The following is a 20,958-nucleotide window of genomic DNA, read 5'->3' as shown; positions in this document are numbered from 1 at the left end:
TTATGAAGGACTCAATATGGATGGATGCAGCTGAGCCGGTTAGAAACAAGTTACACTGCAGGGATTCTGGTGATGAGTTAGCATGATATAGGCAAAAACAAATGGGCAAAGGTAAATTTTGCTATGGCTTTCAGTAATCATCTGTATTCTATAGATGAACTGGACAGTAAGTGCTACATTTCCCTGCAGTGCCCGGGCCTTTCAGAGCAAGCCACATTCTGAGGGTCCTAAACTGAGGACCACTCTCCATCAGCTCTGAATTCCCTTAAGTGATATATGAAAATGGATCTTCCTGGACTTTTTTTATTATTCCATTTGACAAATTGTTAGCATTCTACATATTTTTTGTTTAAGTTGTAATAATTGTTAAACCAAAATTATTAAAAAATATTAATTATTATTTCATGGAAAAATGTCTGGCCAATCTGGTGGTGTGGTGATTAACCTAAATTACTAAAGATTATATATTAGACAGCATTGACCAAAAATGTCTTAACAGGCAGCGAGTAAACTGGAGGAATATGAAGACACCTTGAAGAGCATCCAGACCTGGATACAAAACACAGATACCCTGCTAAATGAAGAGATGAAGGATTGCTCTGCCAAAGTCCTGAACAAGCACGTTGTTGCATTGGAGGTTCGAAAGATATATATATATAATTTTTTTTATTATATCTTAGACTATGTTAAAATACGGTTAAACCAATGTTAATATGCCCTGCTGGGCCAGTATAACGGTTAACATGCTGCACAGGCTTCAGATAAGAAGAATTATACCTCGTGGAAACTAAAGTTTCCTTCATTTCAATTGCAATTTTCCCCCATTTTGCAAAAAACGGATGGAAAAACGGATGCATTTGTGTGCATCCATTTTGGCCATTATAAAAAAAAAAGGATTAAAACACATTGTTTTGTTTTTTTCACGTACACAAAAATGTGGTCGACCATGTATTTGTGTACGTTGAAAAAAGGATGCAGGAAGTCTATGGAAAAACTGACTGAACTATTGTAAATCTTCCTGTTTGTATATGTAATGTTGACCATACCAACTATGGAAGACAGTGGAGCTCTAGTTATTCCATATTTTTTCAGTATATAATAGTAAAGATTTAATATTGTTTTTTTTCTAAACATGACAGCCACTGTGAGTACTGCACAAAGATTGTCACCATTCCCATCAGTCCCTGTCCCCAGCAGGGCTCAGTATGGTAAGGTTCCCGATGATACTGATGGAGAATAATCTTTGCTTGTCTCTGAGCAGATTGCACTGGATGACTCAGAACAGAAGCAGCATCTCCTTGACTCCATCCATTCGGAGCTGAGTGAGCTGGCTACCATCTTTGAAACGGAGAGCATTGTGGAACGTATCAGTGACATAAGAAAACAAGTGTTGGATCTAAAGCTAAGGATCCTGAAAGTTCTCCCAGCCATCCAACTCATAACTCATGTAAGGCCCTCATCCTTTGAGTGCTTAGAATATAGAAATATACTGAACCCAACAACATTTGATACAGCTGTACTATAGTTCGCTTCTAGAGATGAGCGAACCTGGAGCATGCTCAAGTCCATCCGAACCCGATCATTCGGCATTTGATTAACGGTGGCTGCTGAAGTTGGATAAAGACCTAAGGCTATGTGGAAAACATGGATATAGTCATTGGCTGTATCCATGTTTTTCAGACAACCTTAGAGCTCTATCCAAGTTCAGCAGCCCCCGCTAATCAAATGCCTAACGCTTGGGTTCGGATGAACTTGAGCATGCTCGAGGTTCGCTCATCTCTCTCTCTCTCTCTCTCTCTCACTCTCTCTCTCTATCTCTATATATATATATATATATATATATATATAAACACGTCTTTGTCTCCATGTTTAGGAGGTGCTGGCCATAGAGGACGAAGTAAAGAAGATGGAGAGGACCATTAATAAAATTAAAACCATTCTGACATCTAATGACATTGATGATATGACACCCAATGATCACTACATGCATGGACAGGTAGGATGTGTGTAATATACATAAAGACTTTTAGCGGCAAAACTAAACATGGACTGTAGCAGAGTAAAATTAGCCCTATCCCCCCCTTCCCCCTACAATCTCAAGAACAGAGATGAGAGTGTCCTGTTAGAATACGGAGGCTGGCAACCCTGATGGGAAACCCCTTTGAATCCTGTTATGTGCCTTCCACAATGGCTCCCTCTTAGAGGAGACTCTAGTTTGCTCAGTGGTGTCTCAAGGCTCTTGTGCAGGTTTAGACATTGACCACCAATTGGTACACTAGAGCTGACTTCAGTACAAGTAGGCTTCCCCATCGACAAGGTGTATACATTATTCACTTGTTTTCTATGTATTTCAGGTCATGCTGGATAACATAAATCACATCAAAAAAACGATTGCTGAGATAGAAGCATATAGGCCAACACTTCCTTTATCAGAATCTGGGGTGCAGTCGCTGTGCGTATTCAGAAGAATGGTAGTGGTCCTGAGAGAGGCTGAAATGCTGGAGAAAGTTATCATGGACCAAAATCAACTCTTAGAGGTAACTGAAGATTTGGCCACTTTGTAGTAAAATTTTGTGTGTAGTATAAGTAAGTGTACTCACTGTATATACTGACAGCAGCTCCCTGTGTACCTCATAGAGCTAAAATCAGACTTTCTTCCTCCAGGCTGTGCGGCCCTGCTTTGTGATGAGTCTGTCCATAAGATGGCTGACATGGAAGAGTATGTGACCATGCCCCGCCCCCACTGTCCACCATAGGCATATACAGGCTCAGTGGTGGACACAGGGGACAGGGCATGGTCACATGCTCCTCCATGTCGGCCATTTTATGGGTAGACCCACCCCAGAGCAGGGCAGCCCAGCCTGGAGGAGGGGAGTCTGATTTTAGCTCTCTGGGGTACACAGGGAGCTGCTGTCTGTATATACAGTGAGTACACTTACTAATACTGTATATTGAACAATTTTAGTATAAAATGGTCAACCCCTTTAAAGGGGTACTCCATGCAAACAAAACTTATAATATGCTATACCCCTTGGGGAGAACATAAATGGCCTATTCTTACCCTTCCACACTCCCCCAGTGTAATCCAACATCATCCTCAGGTCTCAGAAGTGGTTCTGAGACAGACTCGTCTTGGCAGTGACAGCCCGCCAGGACCCAAGAATGATGTAGGAGGATACGAGGGAGTGCAGAAAGGTAAGAATATGCCATTTGTTATGTTCTCCCCAAGGGCAATAGCATATTAAAAGTTTTGTTAGAGATGAATACCCCTTTAATATCAATAATGACAACATTTTGATGGAATTAATGCTCTAATACGTTCATTAAGTCAGTAGTATAAGGTGTATAGGGGCTGCTGAGTCTCCCCTGACAGATGATGTCAGTAAAGATAGGGGTTGGGTATGATAAATTTTCACTGCTTGACACTTATGTTCTCAGAGGGGTAAGCCAGTGCCAGAGCAGTCTGGCAGCAACTTACCCCTTCCCTCCTCATAGAGAACACATGAATGATTAGCCTTTGCAAGCATTCATGTATAGAGGAGTAACTGTCGGCCCATTGTTGGTGTATTATTGAAGATGTATAGGCAGGTGAAGGTGTATTGCTTGCTGTTTTTTGTCAGTGGTTTGTCACCTAGGATCAGACCCCATAACATTTATTACAAAGGGGTTCCTCAAGAATAAAATAAACATGTTCAGGGTTTCCCCTGCAGTAATAAGGTTACAAATTATGGTTAGATGGAAACAGTGAAAGTAGCAGTAATGGTGCCATTTACCATAAATTACGGTCAACTTTTTGTAACCATGGAGCTTGTCGTTAATAGTAGTCATTTATCCAATGGGACAAATCATTTTCCATTTTACATGTTTCCATATTTTGCAGCCGATCATAAGTGAAATGTCAGAGCTGGAGAAAGAGCATGAAAAAGCCCAACAAGTTTCCAGAGAGGATTTGTCAGATATGAAGGTAAATGTCAGATTCTGTCCTTACATAATACAGCAAACATATTCATGAGATCTAAATCCTATGCCAACGCTCTTTATTTTATGTGGATGTTTCATATAGTTTACACTATGTGGCAGCAGTAATTGTTCTTAGTAAGTGAGAATGGCATACTGTACATTGTGCGACTATAGCTAATATGGCTTCAAGGTACCAGGCTGCAGTGTACTGTACTGTGTATTGTCTGATACTGCAGGTTGGCCTTACTCATGGTGGTGGCTACAATACATTGTATCTAGAGATGAGCGAACCGGGTTCGGGTTCGAGTCGATCCGAACCCGAACAATCGGCATTTGATTAGCTGGGGCTGCTAAACTTGGATAAAGCTCTAAGGTTGTCTGGAAAACATGGATACAGCCAATGACTATATCCATGTTTTCCACATAGCCTTAGGGCTTTATCCAAGTTCAGCAGCCACCGCTAATCAAATGCCGAAAGTTCGGGTTCGGATCGACTCGAGCATGCTCGAGGTTTGCTCATCTCTAATTATATCCAATAGATAAGAAAGAGCTTTTAATGGAAAACAATTTTTTTTTAACTTGTACAGCCTTGTATATAGACATCATAAAGAGGGTTTTTTAAGAAAACAGTTAGGAGGGGCCTTTCAGTAGAAGTGACTTTGGCCCTGGTGGAGTCAAGACATTCATGGATTACATGGACAATCTATTCCTTTGAATGGCGACCATATTATACAAAGTTTTTTTCTGGGAAAATCTTCTGTTTGTCAGAAATGCCAAGATGCATGTGCACAATGATCAGTTTATCAATGCAGTGACTGCAGTCTACCAAGGGCTGTCTCTAATGAGACAACTCCTTTAATACTTTCCACTCTTATTACTATGAACCAGTGACCCTAATACATGCATGTGTGGTAATGGTGGTAGCAATGGCCTACAGAAAAGAAAGGGGGCCCCATAGCAAAGATGGGAAAAGGTCTCCTATTATGGCATCTGATTTTGCCCCCAAAGACCTAGGAGGGAATTTATTAAGACTGGTGCATCCATACATTAGTCTTAACTAAAAAGTCGCCCCTGTAACCCAGACCAGATTTGATAGATGCATGCTTATCAATAATTCCAGCTCTGAGCTGGCGTCAAGCTTACCTGCTTGCATGCCCCCTTTGTGCCATGTCATGTTCTCCCTGCCCACCCCCTTGGTAAGTGATGCACAGACATGGTGACAAGAGAAAAGATTTTGCGCAAAAATATTTCAGACATTTTGCCGAGTCTACCATTGACATTGAGTTTTTAGGGAGATGAGTCCTTCACAGTTTACTATTGGTAGCAAAAGCAATGGGACCAATCACAAATGGGCCCCCTCTTTCTAAGGGCCCCATAGTGTGGTCTGTCTCGATAGTATGTGTTCATCAGCTATCCATCTTACAGACTGTGGTCTAGATTTACCAGAACTGTCTAATACTCAAGCTTCATTAAGATAGTAAACCTGGGCCATTGTGTAGTGTAAAAAGTTACTATGCTGCCTCCCACAGGATCATGGAGATTTAACTTGGTCACCTCCGACTGCAGAACTTGTTACCAGACAAACTCTGGTATTTCCTAGGGAAACAATAAAGCTCCCTTAGACAACTTATGACTAGAGATGATCGAACATCGAAAAAGGAGGGGACAGCCCGGGTACCGCCTGGAATTCCGGGATACAGCCTAGGTAATAGGCTGTATCCCAGAATTCCAGGCAGTACCCGGGCTGTCTCCTCCTTCCCCACGGACCGGGAAGGCATCAGGAATCAAAAGTAGAAGGTTCGACAAGGTTCGCATTCTATAGAACCTAAGATTTTCCGATGTTCGATCATCTCTACTTATGACACGTGGTTAACAGTTTGCTCTTATTTTTATCTAGGAGAAGAATGAAGATATGAAGAAACAAATGGAGAGACTAAACCAAAAGAAGGAAGTGATTCTACTTGCCCAGCGGGACTCACTTAATGAACAGCTGGAACGTATAAGGTTGGAGCCACATGACCAGGACTTAGGGGCCATGCTTTCTCCAATAACTGAAGGCAAGGACCCCATCCAGATGGAGGTAACTAACATCTCATATGCAAATGTACATGTGGTTCGATTACTGAGCAGACACTGTCTAATAATGGAGCATGGTACTCATATTGGGCCATGGTGAGGTCCATCAAAAGCTTAGTTAATGGTATAATCATGTGAAATAATTGCAGGATTTCCTATATATCTGAAAAAAGGACTTCTAGACTTATAGTACAGGGTTTTGGAACCCAAGACAGAGGGAACATTTCCAAGGACAATTGGCCACTTTCCCTCTCCTTACTTGCAAACATTCCAGTTCCTTTAGGGGATGACTCCTGCAGAATTACCCAATAGCAAATCCATTGAACCCAATAAGTAGCGCCCAATAAGTAGCGCCTAACGGTGAAGCCATCCCCCTTTCTTTAGGACCCATAGCAGGTTCCTCTATGGCAAAAATGCTATTTAGATTGAGTTTTTGGAATAATTCCCTCTAGTAGGCCCTTGGAAGCCTGAGCCGTCTTGCAAAGTGAGGATGTACAGTATTTTAGTAGACTGTATTATGATTGTACATGTATTGGTATAGTAAATATAATGGGCAGGTAGTTCCCATGGTTATGGCTCTGAGATGCCTTTGTTGTGTTTCGATACAGAGAAGGGATTCCCATACCTTGCCATCATTAGTGGAGGAGACAGAAGACTCTACGCTGGTTGTAGAGGTAAGAACGTTTCGGGAACATCCCTCTGTAGAGTTTATGGGTTTTTTAGTCATAACATAGTGGTTTAGTCATATGTATGTGCCCTGTTATTACAGTTATATAGTCCCAGACACATCATAGTACAGAACAGACCACGTGGAGAGGTAAACAACAGAGGCTTAGTTACCAAGAATCCATTATGTGCTCCCCATAGCCACAAAATGTCTCATCATTTCTGTCAGTGTGAATTATGTAATGCGAGTGGCTTTTTTTTTTAAAGGGGTTGTCCCAGCAGCCATATTTTTTTAAGTCACAGATATATATAGACGTTGACAATGCATCCATCCACTTCATACTGGTTCTCTCTTTCACTCTGTGGACTGGCAGTCAATTGAGGGCTGACCATACTGTCCAGCACTTCACAGCACTAGACTGCCCACTTTGCTATTCAAACCTACAAAACTACATTTCCCTGCTGCCTCCTGTACATCTGAGCTGTGGATTAGGGCAAGGGGTTGGTATACCGAGACTACTTTACAAAAACCACATACGTACCATCTAACTGGACAGGGAGAACTGTGCATGCTCCTCTTGTTACAAGAAGACTACCAGGGGACATAACCAGTGCCAACCAGGTAAAACCAAAGAATCAGATTGGATAAATCATACTGTTTGTTAGGTTAAATTATTTTAACTCGTATAATGGGACTTGATTGTAATGTTGGAAATTCCTCAATACTATGTGGTATATGTTTCAAGCTTGCCAGTACCGATCCTCAAGAGCGTAGAGAGCAGAAAAGGAGTTGTGAGCACATTGGGAGACATTGTATTGTAGATTCTAGAGTGTGGTTAGATTTTTTTTCTTATAGGGGGGACGCCAAAGAATCAGGTCCCTATGGAGTCCCTACTTTCAGCTGCTGTAAATGTTTAGTCCCAAAAACTATTGGGCTGTGGTTTGGACACAGGAGACAGTTGTATTATGGACTGTAGTTATCCTCTAAAAGATGAGCAGTTTACCCCTCCAGACGAGTACTGATTCCATTCTTTCCTGGTCGTCTGTCCCATATTAAACAATGCATCAGTGTGTATGACAGAAGGCAATGGAGATGCAGCTTTTCCTGAAACCATTCATTACCTGGCTTCTCTTCCTCCCTTTCTCAGCCTTCACATTATGCAAATATGCGGCTGAACATGTTTGTCACTTGTGACTGATGTGTAGGTAACATCTCCCGTCACACAGTGCGTGGCTTGGTTTCACATACTACGAGTTGGCCTCGTGCTGTGGGGTAAATGACACCTTTAATTAAAGTATACATTAGTCTAAAGACTTACTGTACTTTAATAAACCTTACAGGCAGCAGAGGACAGTACAGGAGTCAAGCCTGATCATGAGGAGGAGGTGACTGATGTTCCTTCTTTATCTCAGGTACAACTATTCCTTTAGAAAAAAAACTAAAACAACATTCTATTAGATTAAAATCTAAAGTCACTTTAAATGGTCTGTCACTTTTAGAACGACTGCACCATGGTTTTTGGATGGCTTTTTCTTGCAATTGTGTATAGGCTTTCAGTTTTGGGACAGTAGCGGTATCTTAAGAGGTCTTCCAACAAAGTACAACTAAACCCAACACTGCCAATTATTAAGTCACAACCTGCAATTCCTAGACATGCCTGTAGGGGGTGAAAGGATTGCTGCTGATCTGCTCTTCCTTGGAAATGTTTGATGTGATACAGATGTGCTGCAACTTTGACTATTAACTATTAGGTGACTGGGTCAGGTATTGCAATATGTTTACATGTATTGGATCAGTGCTGCACACCTCTGCCTTAGATTGTAGAGCCGGTGCTCAGTGGTAAATGGGTTCTTCAACCTCCAATACTGTACAGTAGAAACCACTGCACTTGTTTTTCATGCAAGAATAGGTGAAGGTTTTATTTAACAGTGTACACTGTTAAATAAAACTTTCACCTATTCTTGCATGAAAAACGAGTGCCGTGGTTTCTACTGTACAGTATTGCAATATGTTTACATCTGTTTACACCTTTGCAGAGATCGTTCTACAGGGGGAGACATGGCTCTGACCTTTAGCTGTGTGTGTATGTGTATGGTGTTAGCTCTTATGTTATCTATATACTGCTGCCGGCTTTTACTGCACTCTGACCCGTATACAATTTATCTTTCTATAAAGGCTTTCTAATAACTTTTTTATTTTTCCACTGATAAACCTGAATGAGGGTTTGTGGTTTTCAGAATGAGTTGTTATTTTTAAATTCTCATTGGAAGCCTTTTGGGTATTTTTTATTCATGTTTTAGGAGGTGGATAAACATAAAAACAGCATTTTTTTGTTCTGCGTACATATATATAATATATATATATATATATATATATATATATATATATAGTATTAAGCATTTTGGTGGAAGTTTTAGTAGATAAAACTCAATTAATTTATCAGTATATTTTATCATAATTTAAGTTGAATGAATACATTGTGGCCAGCGTTATAAATAATTGCTACTGTAGAGAAACATCATGACTAATACAGGGTGAGTCAAAAGTCTCTGGACCCCCTTTTATTTTAAAAAGGAAAGGGAAAATTACTAATGTCAATACCCCATTAGTAATGAGTGAGGGGGCCTATCCTTTAGGCTTTGTCTGTAATGTGGCTGCCATCTTGTAAGATGCATAATGGATTAAGGCTTAAGATTTAAGTTTTTCCAATTGGAAGGTGATTATGTAGGATATTAGGTATCGGACAGAATTCAAGTATCAGGACAGAATTGCCCCAGACATTGGTTGCCATAATCATTTGCAATATCTCTTTGCGGTTAAAAAGTAATTCAAGACAAAAAGTTACTTCAGCTCTGTGTTCAGCACCAGGGACAGCATTGAATTTGTTAATCAGTTGTTAATCATAGACAACATAACTTTTGACCCACAAGACATATTGCAAATCTGATTGCGACAATAGATTTTTGCTATGCTACATGACCATCTTCCCAGTGGAAAAAGTTGCCCTTGATCCAATACAGTGGCTTACAAGATGGCAGCCATGTTCTGGATACTACCGAAAAGATGGTGCCCCTCACCTATTACTTGCTGAGGTATTGATATATGTCATTTTCCCTTTGGTTTCTGAAATAATGGGCGTCCTGAGACTTTTTACTCACCTTGTATAATCAGTATATATAAATACTAACCATAGATGAGACATTCCCCGTGTGATCCTCTCCGGCAGGGATGATGTTAACAGGATCAGTCAGGACCCGGTCGGTACATTTAGTTCCTATTTTCACTTAAACACAAAGGTTTACCAAATAAAACTCTGCAGATAACCAACGCTCGCTTTGTTCCTACTGAAAGCCAAGCGCTGTCAACAAAGACATCTTGACATGGACACCACTGAATTTTTCCCTTCCTCAGTTGGATGTGCTAACAAGATTATTTGAACAGGGTGATGAGAATACTTCATCTTGGTTTTCCGAAATATAGATAAGAAAAGGAACGAGAAAGTCAGGCAGGAGACCTGCGACTCTTAAAAACCCTCTTTCTATCAAAAGTTGTTATTTATTTGGCAAGATCATTGTGACATTTATATGTAGAGTACAATTTAATACGCTCCTTAATGTAGGAATGGGAGCTGCGATCTGATAATGTAACGTACGCTGTCAGGAGTCATAAAGCAGAAGGGTGGCGTCTAGCTCTTGAGTGTAAAATCGGTACATGCGGGAGACCTTTGGTCTGAGAAGAAAGGCCCCAAAGTGTCTCCTCTCCAGGATCACTATGTATACCGTAGTATCACTGTTCTTTTCTAAGTAAGTGTGCACTCACCTTTTGATGTAAAAATAACAAATAGAACAGTAGTCTGCAACCAATGCCCTCTCCATCTGACCTTGACCTCGCCAGACATAACCGTGGGGTGAAATGGAACCATTTATGAAATGCTACTAGCAGGGGCATAGCTAGGATTCACAATGCCCTATACCAAAACATATTAAGGGGCCTCCCCTCCCTATGCACAACACAAAGCACTGCGCATATATATATATATATATATATATATATATATATATATATATATATATAACCCCTGATCTCTGCACGGAGCTCTGCACATTTTCCTACTTGATTGCCAGCTGGAGAACAGAGGTTATCAGTGCAGTGAAGCAGAGATCTCTGTCTTCTGCTTGTTAACCCTTTCTTTGTGTTGCAGCATGTACGTAAACATTGGGCCACTGCAGTACATGAGGGGTTAAGCAGAAGGACACACTCTTACCTTCTCCCCCGGGCCCCCCTCCTGCATGGGCCCCATAGCAACTGCCTACCCTGCCTCTATATTGGCTACTAGGCCAATGTGTAAGGCCAGTGCAGTACCATATAAAACAGCACTTTTCCATATAAACCTTAGCAGAATAAGCAGGACTCAATCAGGATTTAATCTACTTTCTAGTGTCCCTGTCACCAGATAAAACTTTTGATGTGTTGCAGAGACATGTCAAAAGTTTTGATCAGTCTTGAGTCTTCAGACCCTCAAACAATCTCTAAAACAAGCTAGGAAAAGCTCACACTTATATGCTTTATTCCCTGGCTTGCTGCCTAGGGCTGCATGGAGAGTTCTGGTTGCACTGCCTGGTCACGTGACTCTGACACTTATTCAACTAAATGGGTTCCTCTTGTGACTATGTTTACTTGGATAAGTGACATGCAACACGCTGGTATCTGGTCATGCTTAAAGCGAATGTACCATGAGGTACAGTGTTTCTGTTTTTTTACATTGACGGATCGGCACTGGTGCGGGGATACCGTTGGCACAGTGGGGTTTTTTTTTATCACTGCCCGGTTCCCATGCAAGGTGCAAATACTGGCCTGCCAATACTGGCTTGAGCATTGGATGAGGGCCTGCCAGCTCCCAGAGTGACAAAACCCCCTCCCCTCTGTGGTGCGGCTCCATTAATACTAATAGAGCTGCGTCACAGATCCGTCAATGTACAAAAAACAGAAGCGATGTACCTCATGGTGCATTTGGTTTAATGCAAGCTCCATAGACTTATTCTGGGGCACAGGGTGAAGTACATAAGGCTAGAGCTACAAGTCGATTCCTGGTTACTGGACAAGGAACCACCATGTCACATAGCCTGGTCACCACTCATTGAAGTGAATGGGTTTCTGTGATATGGATTCTGGTCACATTTCATGCTTGTTACCTTGTGTGTGCATTCGTTTTGATACGCTTTTCCATTGAATTCCATTATTTAAAAAAGGATCAAAACGGATCTGGTTTTTTTTTTTAACGTACACAAAAATGTAGTTGACTTCCTTTTTGTGTCCGTTAAAAAAAAACATATCCGTTTTTTTTTATAATGGAATTCAATGAAAGAAAAAAGAAAAAACGATGAAAAGAACTGCAAACACACACATTGTAAACACTAAGACGTGTAAGACGTGTACACTGAATGCATGAAATGTTTAACTGCATTACCGCTATGTTTTCTATACATGTAAAATTGACATTCCACTCCCATATTTTAATTAAATTGTAAAACAAGATAGACTTACTGTGAGAACAACATAACAACCCCTTCCATTGTATAGTCACAGTAAGCACTGGGAAATATTATAACTGAGTAATACAGGAGTTGAGGTCCTATGATTATGCAGGTGAGGAGGAGTGATAGTGAGCATGCTTAGTTGCCATTGGGATTGGTCTTTCCGCCCCAAGTACTAGTGGTCAGTGTGGCCCCCAATGATCATACATTTATCCTATCCTGTGGTTTTGTCCTTCTCAGTTAGAAATCTCATTGTCACATTATTGCCAAACGAAAAAAAAACAAACCTTACAGCTCCTGTTCTTTCTCCATAGTGACCACAATAACAATTCCCTACGCCCTGTGGGTGTTAAACCGTTGTGGCTGCTGCTATTGTCCGCGCAGGTGCAGTTACTGTTGATGCCAGGGGGTGAATAAGCTGGCAGCCAGGAGTCACATGCTGGACGTTAGCCATTTTCTCTTCCTTCCTTCTCTATATTCTCTCTGATACCTCCAGCTATTTCTATAACAGTATTTGCCCTGCACTACAGCACTCCCCCAAAATCCAGTGAATGCTCAACCAACCAGCTCCGTTGTTCGAGTCCAATATCTTCTTGCTGGTGGATTCTGAAGCACCAGTGCATGTCTTCTATGTCCTTCCCAGTCACATTGCATAGGATTCCTGTGATTGTCTGGGCAATGTTCTACTGGAAATCCTTGGTTACTGTGGATATTTTTGCATCATGTGGATGATACTGTGACATGTTCCACCAACCTAAACATGATACAGACCAAGTCCCCTCCTTTATGGCAATGATATTCCCTTATGGCAATGGCCTTATGCAGCAAGATTATGCTTTGGCCCTTCTGTATTTATCTTCTGTTTGCTTTATAGGGGACATAATTATCATGACCAACAGGTGGCAGCATTACACATTTATGCTACCTCCATTTGCAGACAGGGTTTTTAAAAGCATGATTGCCAAGTGTATCATACCAATATTCCTACATGACACATTCACTCCCACTGATTTGCACATGGATTGCCAATCCTAAAAATAGTCATCAATTTAAAATCCTGGAAAAAACTATTAAACAATGAAAATCTGTCTGCCTGCAGCTGCCACTAGAGGGAGCTCACTGCTTAGTGAGTTAAGCAAGTCCTATCTTACTCCATCATAATTGAGTATACAATAAGCCTACTCTAGCAGTAACATGTTTCTTTTCATTTAAAACAATGATTTCACCTAAATTCTCGGGCGGTTTCAAGGTAAATGATACTTTTCCCTAATTTGCCTATGACCTCCTGCTCAAATAAAAAATCCATCATACTTGGAAAAACTTCAAATCTACAGAAATGTCTAAAAATCTGCTTTGAAAACTGCTTTGTGTAAATACAGAAAATACTGCAGTTGTAGTATGTATGTATAGCTTAGCAAATGCAGAAGTTACCAACCACACACAGTCCTTGCTTCCCCCATTGTTATTCAGCATACTGCCAGAATAACAGCTTGTTGTGAGTTTCTGAGGAATTCATACATGACAGCTGATATTTTAAGGGGGTTCTCAACTCTAGACAGTCCATGTGTGCTAGAAAAGTTCTTTAACAATGAGCACACAGATCAGCGATCAGCTGTAATCTGTGGCTATAAAAGGGGTAATTCACAAAAAAATGTTCTTTCAAATCAACTGGTTCCAGAAAGTGCCGGAGATTTGTAATTTACTTCTATTAAAAAAAATCTCAATTCCTCCAGTACTTATTAGCTGCTGTATGTCCTGCAGGAAGTGGTATTCTTTCCAGTATGGAGAGCATGAGAGGTTTTTTTATGGGGATTTGCTGCTGCTCTGGACAGAGGTGGCAGAAGAGAGCACTGTGTCAGATTGGAAAGAATACACCACTTCCTGCAGGACATACAGCAGCTAATAAGTACTGGAAGACTGGAGATTTTAATTTTAATAGAATAATAAAATAGAATTTTAATAGAAGTAAATTACAAATCTCTGTCTCTTTCTGGCACCATTTGATTTAAAAGATTTTCTTTTTGTGAACTACCCCTTTAACAATGCAGTAAGTGTTCAGGAGGAATTAAGCACTGGGTGCTGTGTAGGGAATGAAGGGGGTGTCAAGAAGCCCCTCTCTGCATTAGCCAGGGTGTTTACCTACAGTGTTAGGACAGAAATCTGAATCTTTACCCTTGCTGAACACAATAGTCACTGCCCAAGTGCCCGTCCCAGTCTCTATGGGTGGCAGCAGAGCAGTCTCAGACATCCGCTTCATATCTCTGACCTAGGCAGCAGTGATCTATTTCAGTATTGCACCTAGTTAATCATTACAACACTTCCACCTCTTGCATATGAGTGCGAGTTCTCATTCTGACGGCAGCTTTTATCCATACTACATGTGTAAGAGACCGTGTGCAATATTTCCTTTTGCATCATCGCCTGACGCCTTTCAGGCCGGCCCTCGGTAGTACTGTTCTCAGAACAGGCCTGTAAGTCAGGGCAGACCTTCCCCTGTCATCCTGGCATCAGAGCTACAGGAAAGCACAGTGCAGAAGACGTTTCTGTTTGGGGCCGGTGCTGCCACAATAAACCTGTTCTCCAAGTTTGTCTGAAATTCTTGTAAAGGATGAATGAAGATGATAAAAGATCATTGTGAGTATTGAGTAAGGACAGAAGCCGGTGATCTCATGGGCAGATACAGAGGGCGGTATTGTTATTACATTCCACGCTAGAATAAACCGAGGACTATCTTTATTATCTAAGAAAATTAGACAGAAGCTGTAACGGCTGAGTATGGGTAAGGGGTACGGAGGGGGCTCACAATATGTAAATCTTAATCTTTCATTTTACTTTATATTAAGACATTTGTATTACTTATGGTCAAGTTAAACTACCGATTACCATATCATCAGCCCTCAACTGTGGAATGAGCATGCTTACAGATGTGTGCCATACTAACAACTGGTTCTAGAGATGTTCATTGTGTCTATGTCCATGAGGCTTGCCATAAAGCATGTCACTTAATGCTGTCATTTCCTCAGAGAAGATGTCCGCTCCCATAATAAAGTATAATGGATATAATGTATAAAAATTACAATCAGAAAATAGAAACAGATAAAAAAAAGTATGTGTTCCTGTATCAGAATCTAATCAGTAGAAACAAATGTAGACGATACATTCACTTTAAGGCCGTGTTCACACAACATAAGTAAAGTATTAATCATGGCCGTTGTTGCAGATTTAAAACATGGTAGTGATTAATACTTTGCTTACATTGTGCTGCAGCTAAGGGAATCCCGACCGGAGTGTATACACATAGGGGGAGATTTAGCAAACATGGTGTAAAGTAAAACTGGCTTAGTTCCCCCTAGCAACCAATCAGATTTCACCTTTCATTTTCCAAAGATTCTGTAAAGAATGAAAGGTGGAATCTGATTGGTTGCTAGGGGCAACTGAGACAGTTTCACTTTACACCATGTTTGATAAATCTCCCTCATAGTATATACTTCGGCCGGGATCGCACACGGATGCGACTGCATCCCAACTCATCAGAAATGAAGATCATCTGGCCAGTACCGTAGTACCGTCTGGGATGATCTTCTCCGACACTGGCCGTTCTGTGACCCGGTCGGGTCACAGAACGGCCTGTGTCTTAAGCCATGTGAACATGGCCAAATACTATATGTATGCATGTGTTGTCACTGTATGATAGTATATTACATTATGTGGCACTACTACTTGTACATTCATAGAATAACATTGGCAGCATTCTTATTGAGGCAGCTGTATGGAACTGGTATCTCGGCCCCATACTGTATGACAATAAGTATTAGATTCTATATGGGTATTCGGACTTCCTTATGTGTGCCTTCCAAACCCTTTGTGCTAAAGCAACTGCTGTTATGCAATTTGCAAATCCGACTTTTTTGGGGGATGAAAATAATAAATATACGCAAAAGAAAAAAAGATCCAACAAAAAAGCTGTAAACACTTAATTTTATGGCAGTCAAATGCAAATCTCTAGCAAGAAAACAGCAGTTTTACAGCCCAAAATACTGTGTGTGAACATAGTCTAATTATGCAGCAGTACCGTCATTACACAACTAGGTAGATTTACCCTTCAGGGTTCTAGGAAAGCTGGGTGGCATTCCCTGTAATACATATCAGCCATTCACCAGGGAAGCAGCATGGTAATGTGCCAGTAACCTATAATACAATGTCATACAATCAGTTAATAGCTCTGGGTGCGTGTACTCTCTGTGCTAACATAATACTTGAGTAAATGCAGATGAGCTGCCAGGGACCTGTTGACATTAGATCACATGAGATGTTTTTTTTCCCTCTCTCCACATGGGAATAAGCGGTTGGTTGGGCTCCGCCATATGTATGTGCCTAGCTGTCCTTGCAGGGTTTGCAGCAGGCTCCGGCTTTGTCCGCTCCATCTCATGCACCTGTTGTGGGTTTTCTTTTAGGAACAGCTGGGAGATGCCGGCAAAGCGCTGGCTGACGTGCAACCCAAAATGATCCTGAGTGACTGCCAGGGGAAGGTAACAGAGGTGGAGCTGTGGCTGCAGAAGGTAACGCTGTCACCGCACGAGAGCAGACAGGACCCAGATATGTTGCAGAGCGTGGAAGAACAGCTCACAGAGTATCAGGTAAGAGGACAGAGTTCACACAGCCGCTCCTCCCATGTGGAATGTATTAAAGAGAAACTCACCCAGTCCCTGGAGTCATAAAGTAGCCCTCTATATACACCTCAGCATTGTGCCTTCTGCGGGTGGCTTTTCTACATTGTTGCACTGTATCACTCATCACGTATTATTATATAGACTCAAAAAGATATAGCAGGATACATAAAACTGTCCGGGACTGTGAAATAGTACAGTGACCCAGATCAAGTTAATAAATGTAAAGTATTGCATCTAGGCCGCAGTGATTATATTAACACGTGTACATGAAATGGAATAAACCTGGGCCCATCAGAGCAAGAGAAGACTTGGGTATTTGGTTAAAATACAGTACTCAATGTCAAGCAGCAGCTGCAAAAGCAAAAAAGAGGTGATAAAAAAAACCATGATCCCAGTGTATTATTGCTTTCTATAAATCCATTGTAAGGTCATGTACACACAGAACTGAAATGGTGCAGGTTTGTTGTGGATTTTTCCAGTTACCTTTCAGTCCTGTGTGAACATATCCTAGGCCTAGAACCACATTATGAAAGGGCTATAGGAAAGCTGGCAAGGATTTAAAGGGTTTGTCCTGCAGAATAAAATAAAAAAGAAAGTAGAGTGGATAAAAATGAAGAAGCAGTCGTCGTGTCACTGATCTGGTGGCGCCCAATCCCCAACAGATCCCTACATTCTGGTCTCTGGCCTGACAAAGTGAAATACCTGCCAGTAGTGATGAGCGAATACTGTTCGATCGAATAGTGAGATATTCGAATATTCGATATTCGTACGAATATCCCGCGAATATTTGACAAATATTCGATAAGCGTTCAAATCCCCCAGCTTCCGGTTTTACCATCCAAATGGTCAAATAGATGTTTTTCACTAATCGAATACTTGTTCCCATAGACTTTAATAGGATCAAATATTCGAATATTCGTGGGATATTCGTACGAATATCGAATATTCGAATATCTCACTATTCGCTCATCACTACCTGACAGCCAATCATTAGCTCAGGCAGGTCACCACTGCGGCCAAGGATTAGCTGGCCAAGGTTTTTCTGGTTATTAATGAGAAAGGTTAAATTTATGGTACGTTTACACAGACAGATTTATCTGACATATTTTTTAAGCCAAGGCCAGGAACAGACTATGAACTGGGAACAGGTCATAAAGGAATGACTGAGATTTCTCCTCTTTTCCAATCTATTACTGGCTTTGGCTTCAGAAATCTGTCAGATAAATCTATGTGTAAACGCACCATTAGGGTCCATTTACACAGAAAGATTATCTGACAGATTATCTACCAAGTATTTGAAGCCAAAGCCAGAAACAGACTATAAACAGAGATCAGGTCATAAAGGAAAGTCTGAGATTTCTCCTCTTTTCAAATCCATTCCTGACTTTGGCTTCAAATCTTTGGCAGATAATCTGTCAGATAATCTTTCCGTGTAAATGGATCTTTACTAAAAACAATTAAAAATATTGATTAAATAATGAGAATTTCTGCACAATCCAATCTAATTTGTTTCATATATTTTTACAAATTTCCAAATCCAAATAGGCTGCAACCCACACGGCCCCAATGATCTCATGATGTATACGCCAGACATAGAGCCCCTGTATATGCAGCTGTATGTAGCCCGCCACTTTCACACTAGTGCATTAATCTGAGGGGCTTTTCACATGGGCATATGAAATACATACACACATCTAAAGATGCAGCTTCTGCTGCCTTCATCCGTTTTTTGAATGGAAAATGCCTATTGAGGATTAAAATACGGATTCACCTGTTCGGCTACAAAAATGCTCTCATTTACTGGCGGCATTATTCATGTCCTGCTGGTTATACAGAGAAAGACTGAAAGTGTAGATATGTTTATTTGTATAGACTTTGTACATGTAGGATTAATAAATTTTATTATTATATTGCAGGTGTTTATAGTATAATAAAATATATATAATGATATTACTGGGTTGACATGACAAGTCCACAAGGTCACATGCTGTATAGATTAGGTTGAAGGTCACTGTTTATGTTGTCAGTAAGATATAAAAAAATATATATATATTCCACTCAAAACATATTTAAAGCGGTTGCCACATCAATGATCAACAGAGTAAAGGTTCCTGACATCAATGGAAAAAAACTAATAATTTTCCATAATAATAATAATGGGTATGTGACAATGAGTTTTCTAAATCAGACTCAGAAAAAGCGGTTATCCAGGATTAGAATAAAAACACAGCTACTTTCTTGCAAAAACAGCGCCACCCCTGTCCTCACGTTGTGTGTGGTATTACAATTCACCCCCATTCACTTCAATGGAACCGAGCTGCAGAACCCACAACCAAACTGAAGACAGGACTGTTGCTGTTTCTGAAAGAAAGTGGCCATGTTTTTCTGATACTTGATAACCCCTTTGTCTCGGAGCAACTCATGTCTATGAGACCCACCAGGGCATGTGAGTATCACAGAGGAAGGTCCCCTCTTTGTGAAACTACAATTCCCATCATGCCCGGACAGCCAAAGTTTTGGCTCCGGTATTTATAACATATGCTACTTTTATTTCCAGAAAACCTTACAAGAAACCGAAATGAAAATCAACCTCTTGCTGGAAGATGCCGACTACAGACAACAAGGAAATGTCACCGTACTGGAAGAAGCAGAAATATTGTCTCAGAAGTTAAAGGCGCTGAAGGCCAGTTTAGAACATGTACAAGAAATGTTGCAGGCCAAGTCTATGGGTGAACAGGTATTCTGCCACTAGCATTTCTTAGGAGAAGTGTCTTCTACGTAGCGTGACTTTGTACACCTTGCGGTCAGATGAAATAATCTGGTCTTCTCTCCTGGACATATTTCTGTATATTTATCTTCCTAGGTTGGCTATACATATTAGCTGTCAGTGAAAGACATGTTCACCTAACAGTTTATCCAGGATTAAAAAAGCACAGCTACTTTCTTGCAAAAACAGCACCACCCCTGTCCTCAGGTCATGTGTGGTATTACAATTCAGCTCCATTCACCATGAAACTGAGCTGCAGAACTGGACAGGCATTGTTTGTAATCCTGGATAACCCCTTTAATCTAATACATATGGCCAGTATTAGTGAGCATGGTACACTTCACTTAAATTATAGGAAATTTATTGGGTTCCGCACAGCAGAAAAAGAAAATCTATATGTGTGAGTATGAAATGTCTTATATTTTGTTTGTACAGATCCACAATGGCGTAAAGGAGGAGAAGTCACTACACCCATTGCCATCTAGAACAGCTGATCCTGCTGAGAAGACGCATGTAAGATTCTGCATCTCATAATTACATTTATAGTAAATGTAGGGTCTCCAATCCGATATTATGGAGTCTTATGTATATCTGATAAGGCGCCATATTCTATGCTACAAACAGCGGTTCATGGAGGAAGGCACAAAGCTGTTACCCAATGTACTACAGAATGGAATTGAGGATTTCTATGGGTTCTGTATTACACATCTATACAAGATGGACCTATAATATAGATGTATGCATAAGGCCTTCTGGCTGCTGTAAGCACTATAGGCACTATTGTATATATCAGTTATCAGGTTATTATACTTTTATTCTCCTCCTCCTCTATAGGTTTTAAGCACAGCAATGTCAAAGAAAAAGCATCCTGCTGAGATCACATTACCACAAGAGGCTTACATACCATCTTACCCAAGGTAATCATTATACACTGACTTTAAGGGTGGCACACTGACAGTGCCCATTGTTCCTTGGTAGTAGTAGCAGTAGTGGTTTTACTACACAGGCCAATATCCACCTGATTCCACAGATAGGCGGCCCATGTAATAGGACCCTTAAAATTCAGCATTTCCAATATCCATCAGGAGGCCACCATGCAGATTAGGTGGATGGCTTATCCTGCCAAAATTGTTGGGTTTGGCCAACACCTATCTAATGTGTATAGGGGCCTTTAGATAAAAGACGCTAAAAGCAGCTGACTACAGAGAACAATTGGTAACCTGCAAGATGGCTTCATACAGGCCTTTTTTTTTTTTTTAAAGGAAATTCACAGATGGAATGCAA

At 40.8% G+C, this 20,958-nt stretch overlaps 1 protein-coding gene across 4 annotated transcripts in view; it reads left to right on the top strand.

Moving 5' to 3' along the window:
* SYNE2 (spectrin repeat containing nuclear envelope protein 2) overlaps positions 1 to 20,958 on the top strand; it is a 225,701-nt gene that overhangs the window by 131,545 nt on the left and 73,198 nt on the right. For 3 of the 4 annotated variants that reach the window (XM_069949162.1, XM_069949163.1, XM_069949161.1), the window contains exons 57-68: positions 500 to 637; positions 1,262 to 1,447; positions 1,874 to 1,996; positions 2,355 to 2,537; positions 3,881 to 3,964; positions 5,858 to 6,040; positions 6,645 to 6,710; positions 8,044 to 8,115; positions 16,692 to 16,874; positions 19,465 to 19,644; positions 20,110 to 20,187; positions 20,509 to 20,591. In XM_069949162.1, the coding sequence (XP_069805263.1) occupies positions 500 to 637; positions 1,262 to 1,447; positions 1,874 to 1,996; positions 2,355 to 2,537; positions 3,881 to 3,964; positions 5,858 to 6,040; positions 6,645 to 6,710; positions 8,044 to 8,115; positions 16,692 to 16,874; positions 19,465 to 19,644; positions 20,110 to 20,187; positions 20,509 to 20,591 (1,559 nt within the window). The remainder of the gene's footprint in view (positions 1 to 499; positions 638 to 1,261; positions 1,448 to 1,873; positions 1,997 to 2,354; positions 2,538 to 3,880; positions 3,965 to 5,857; positions 6,041 to 6,644; positions 6,711 to 8,043; positions 8,116 to 16,691; positions 16,875 to 19,464; positions 19,645 to 20,109; positions 20,188 to 20,508; positions 20,592 to 20,958) is intronic. The other variant, XM_069949164.1, reaches the window with a different exon arrangement.

Source organism: Dendropsophus ebraccatus, chromosome 13 (genome assembly GCF_027789765.1).
Source record: "Dendropsophus ebraccatus isolate aDenEbr1 chromosome 13, aDenEbr1.pat, whole genome shotgun sequence".
Lineage (NCBI taxonomy): Eukaryota > Metazoa > Chordata > Amphibia > Anura > Hylidae > Dendropsophus > Dendropsophus ebraccatus.
This window is presented reverse-complemented; position numbering and strand designations above follow the sequence as displayed.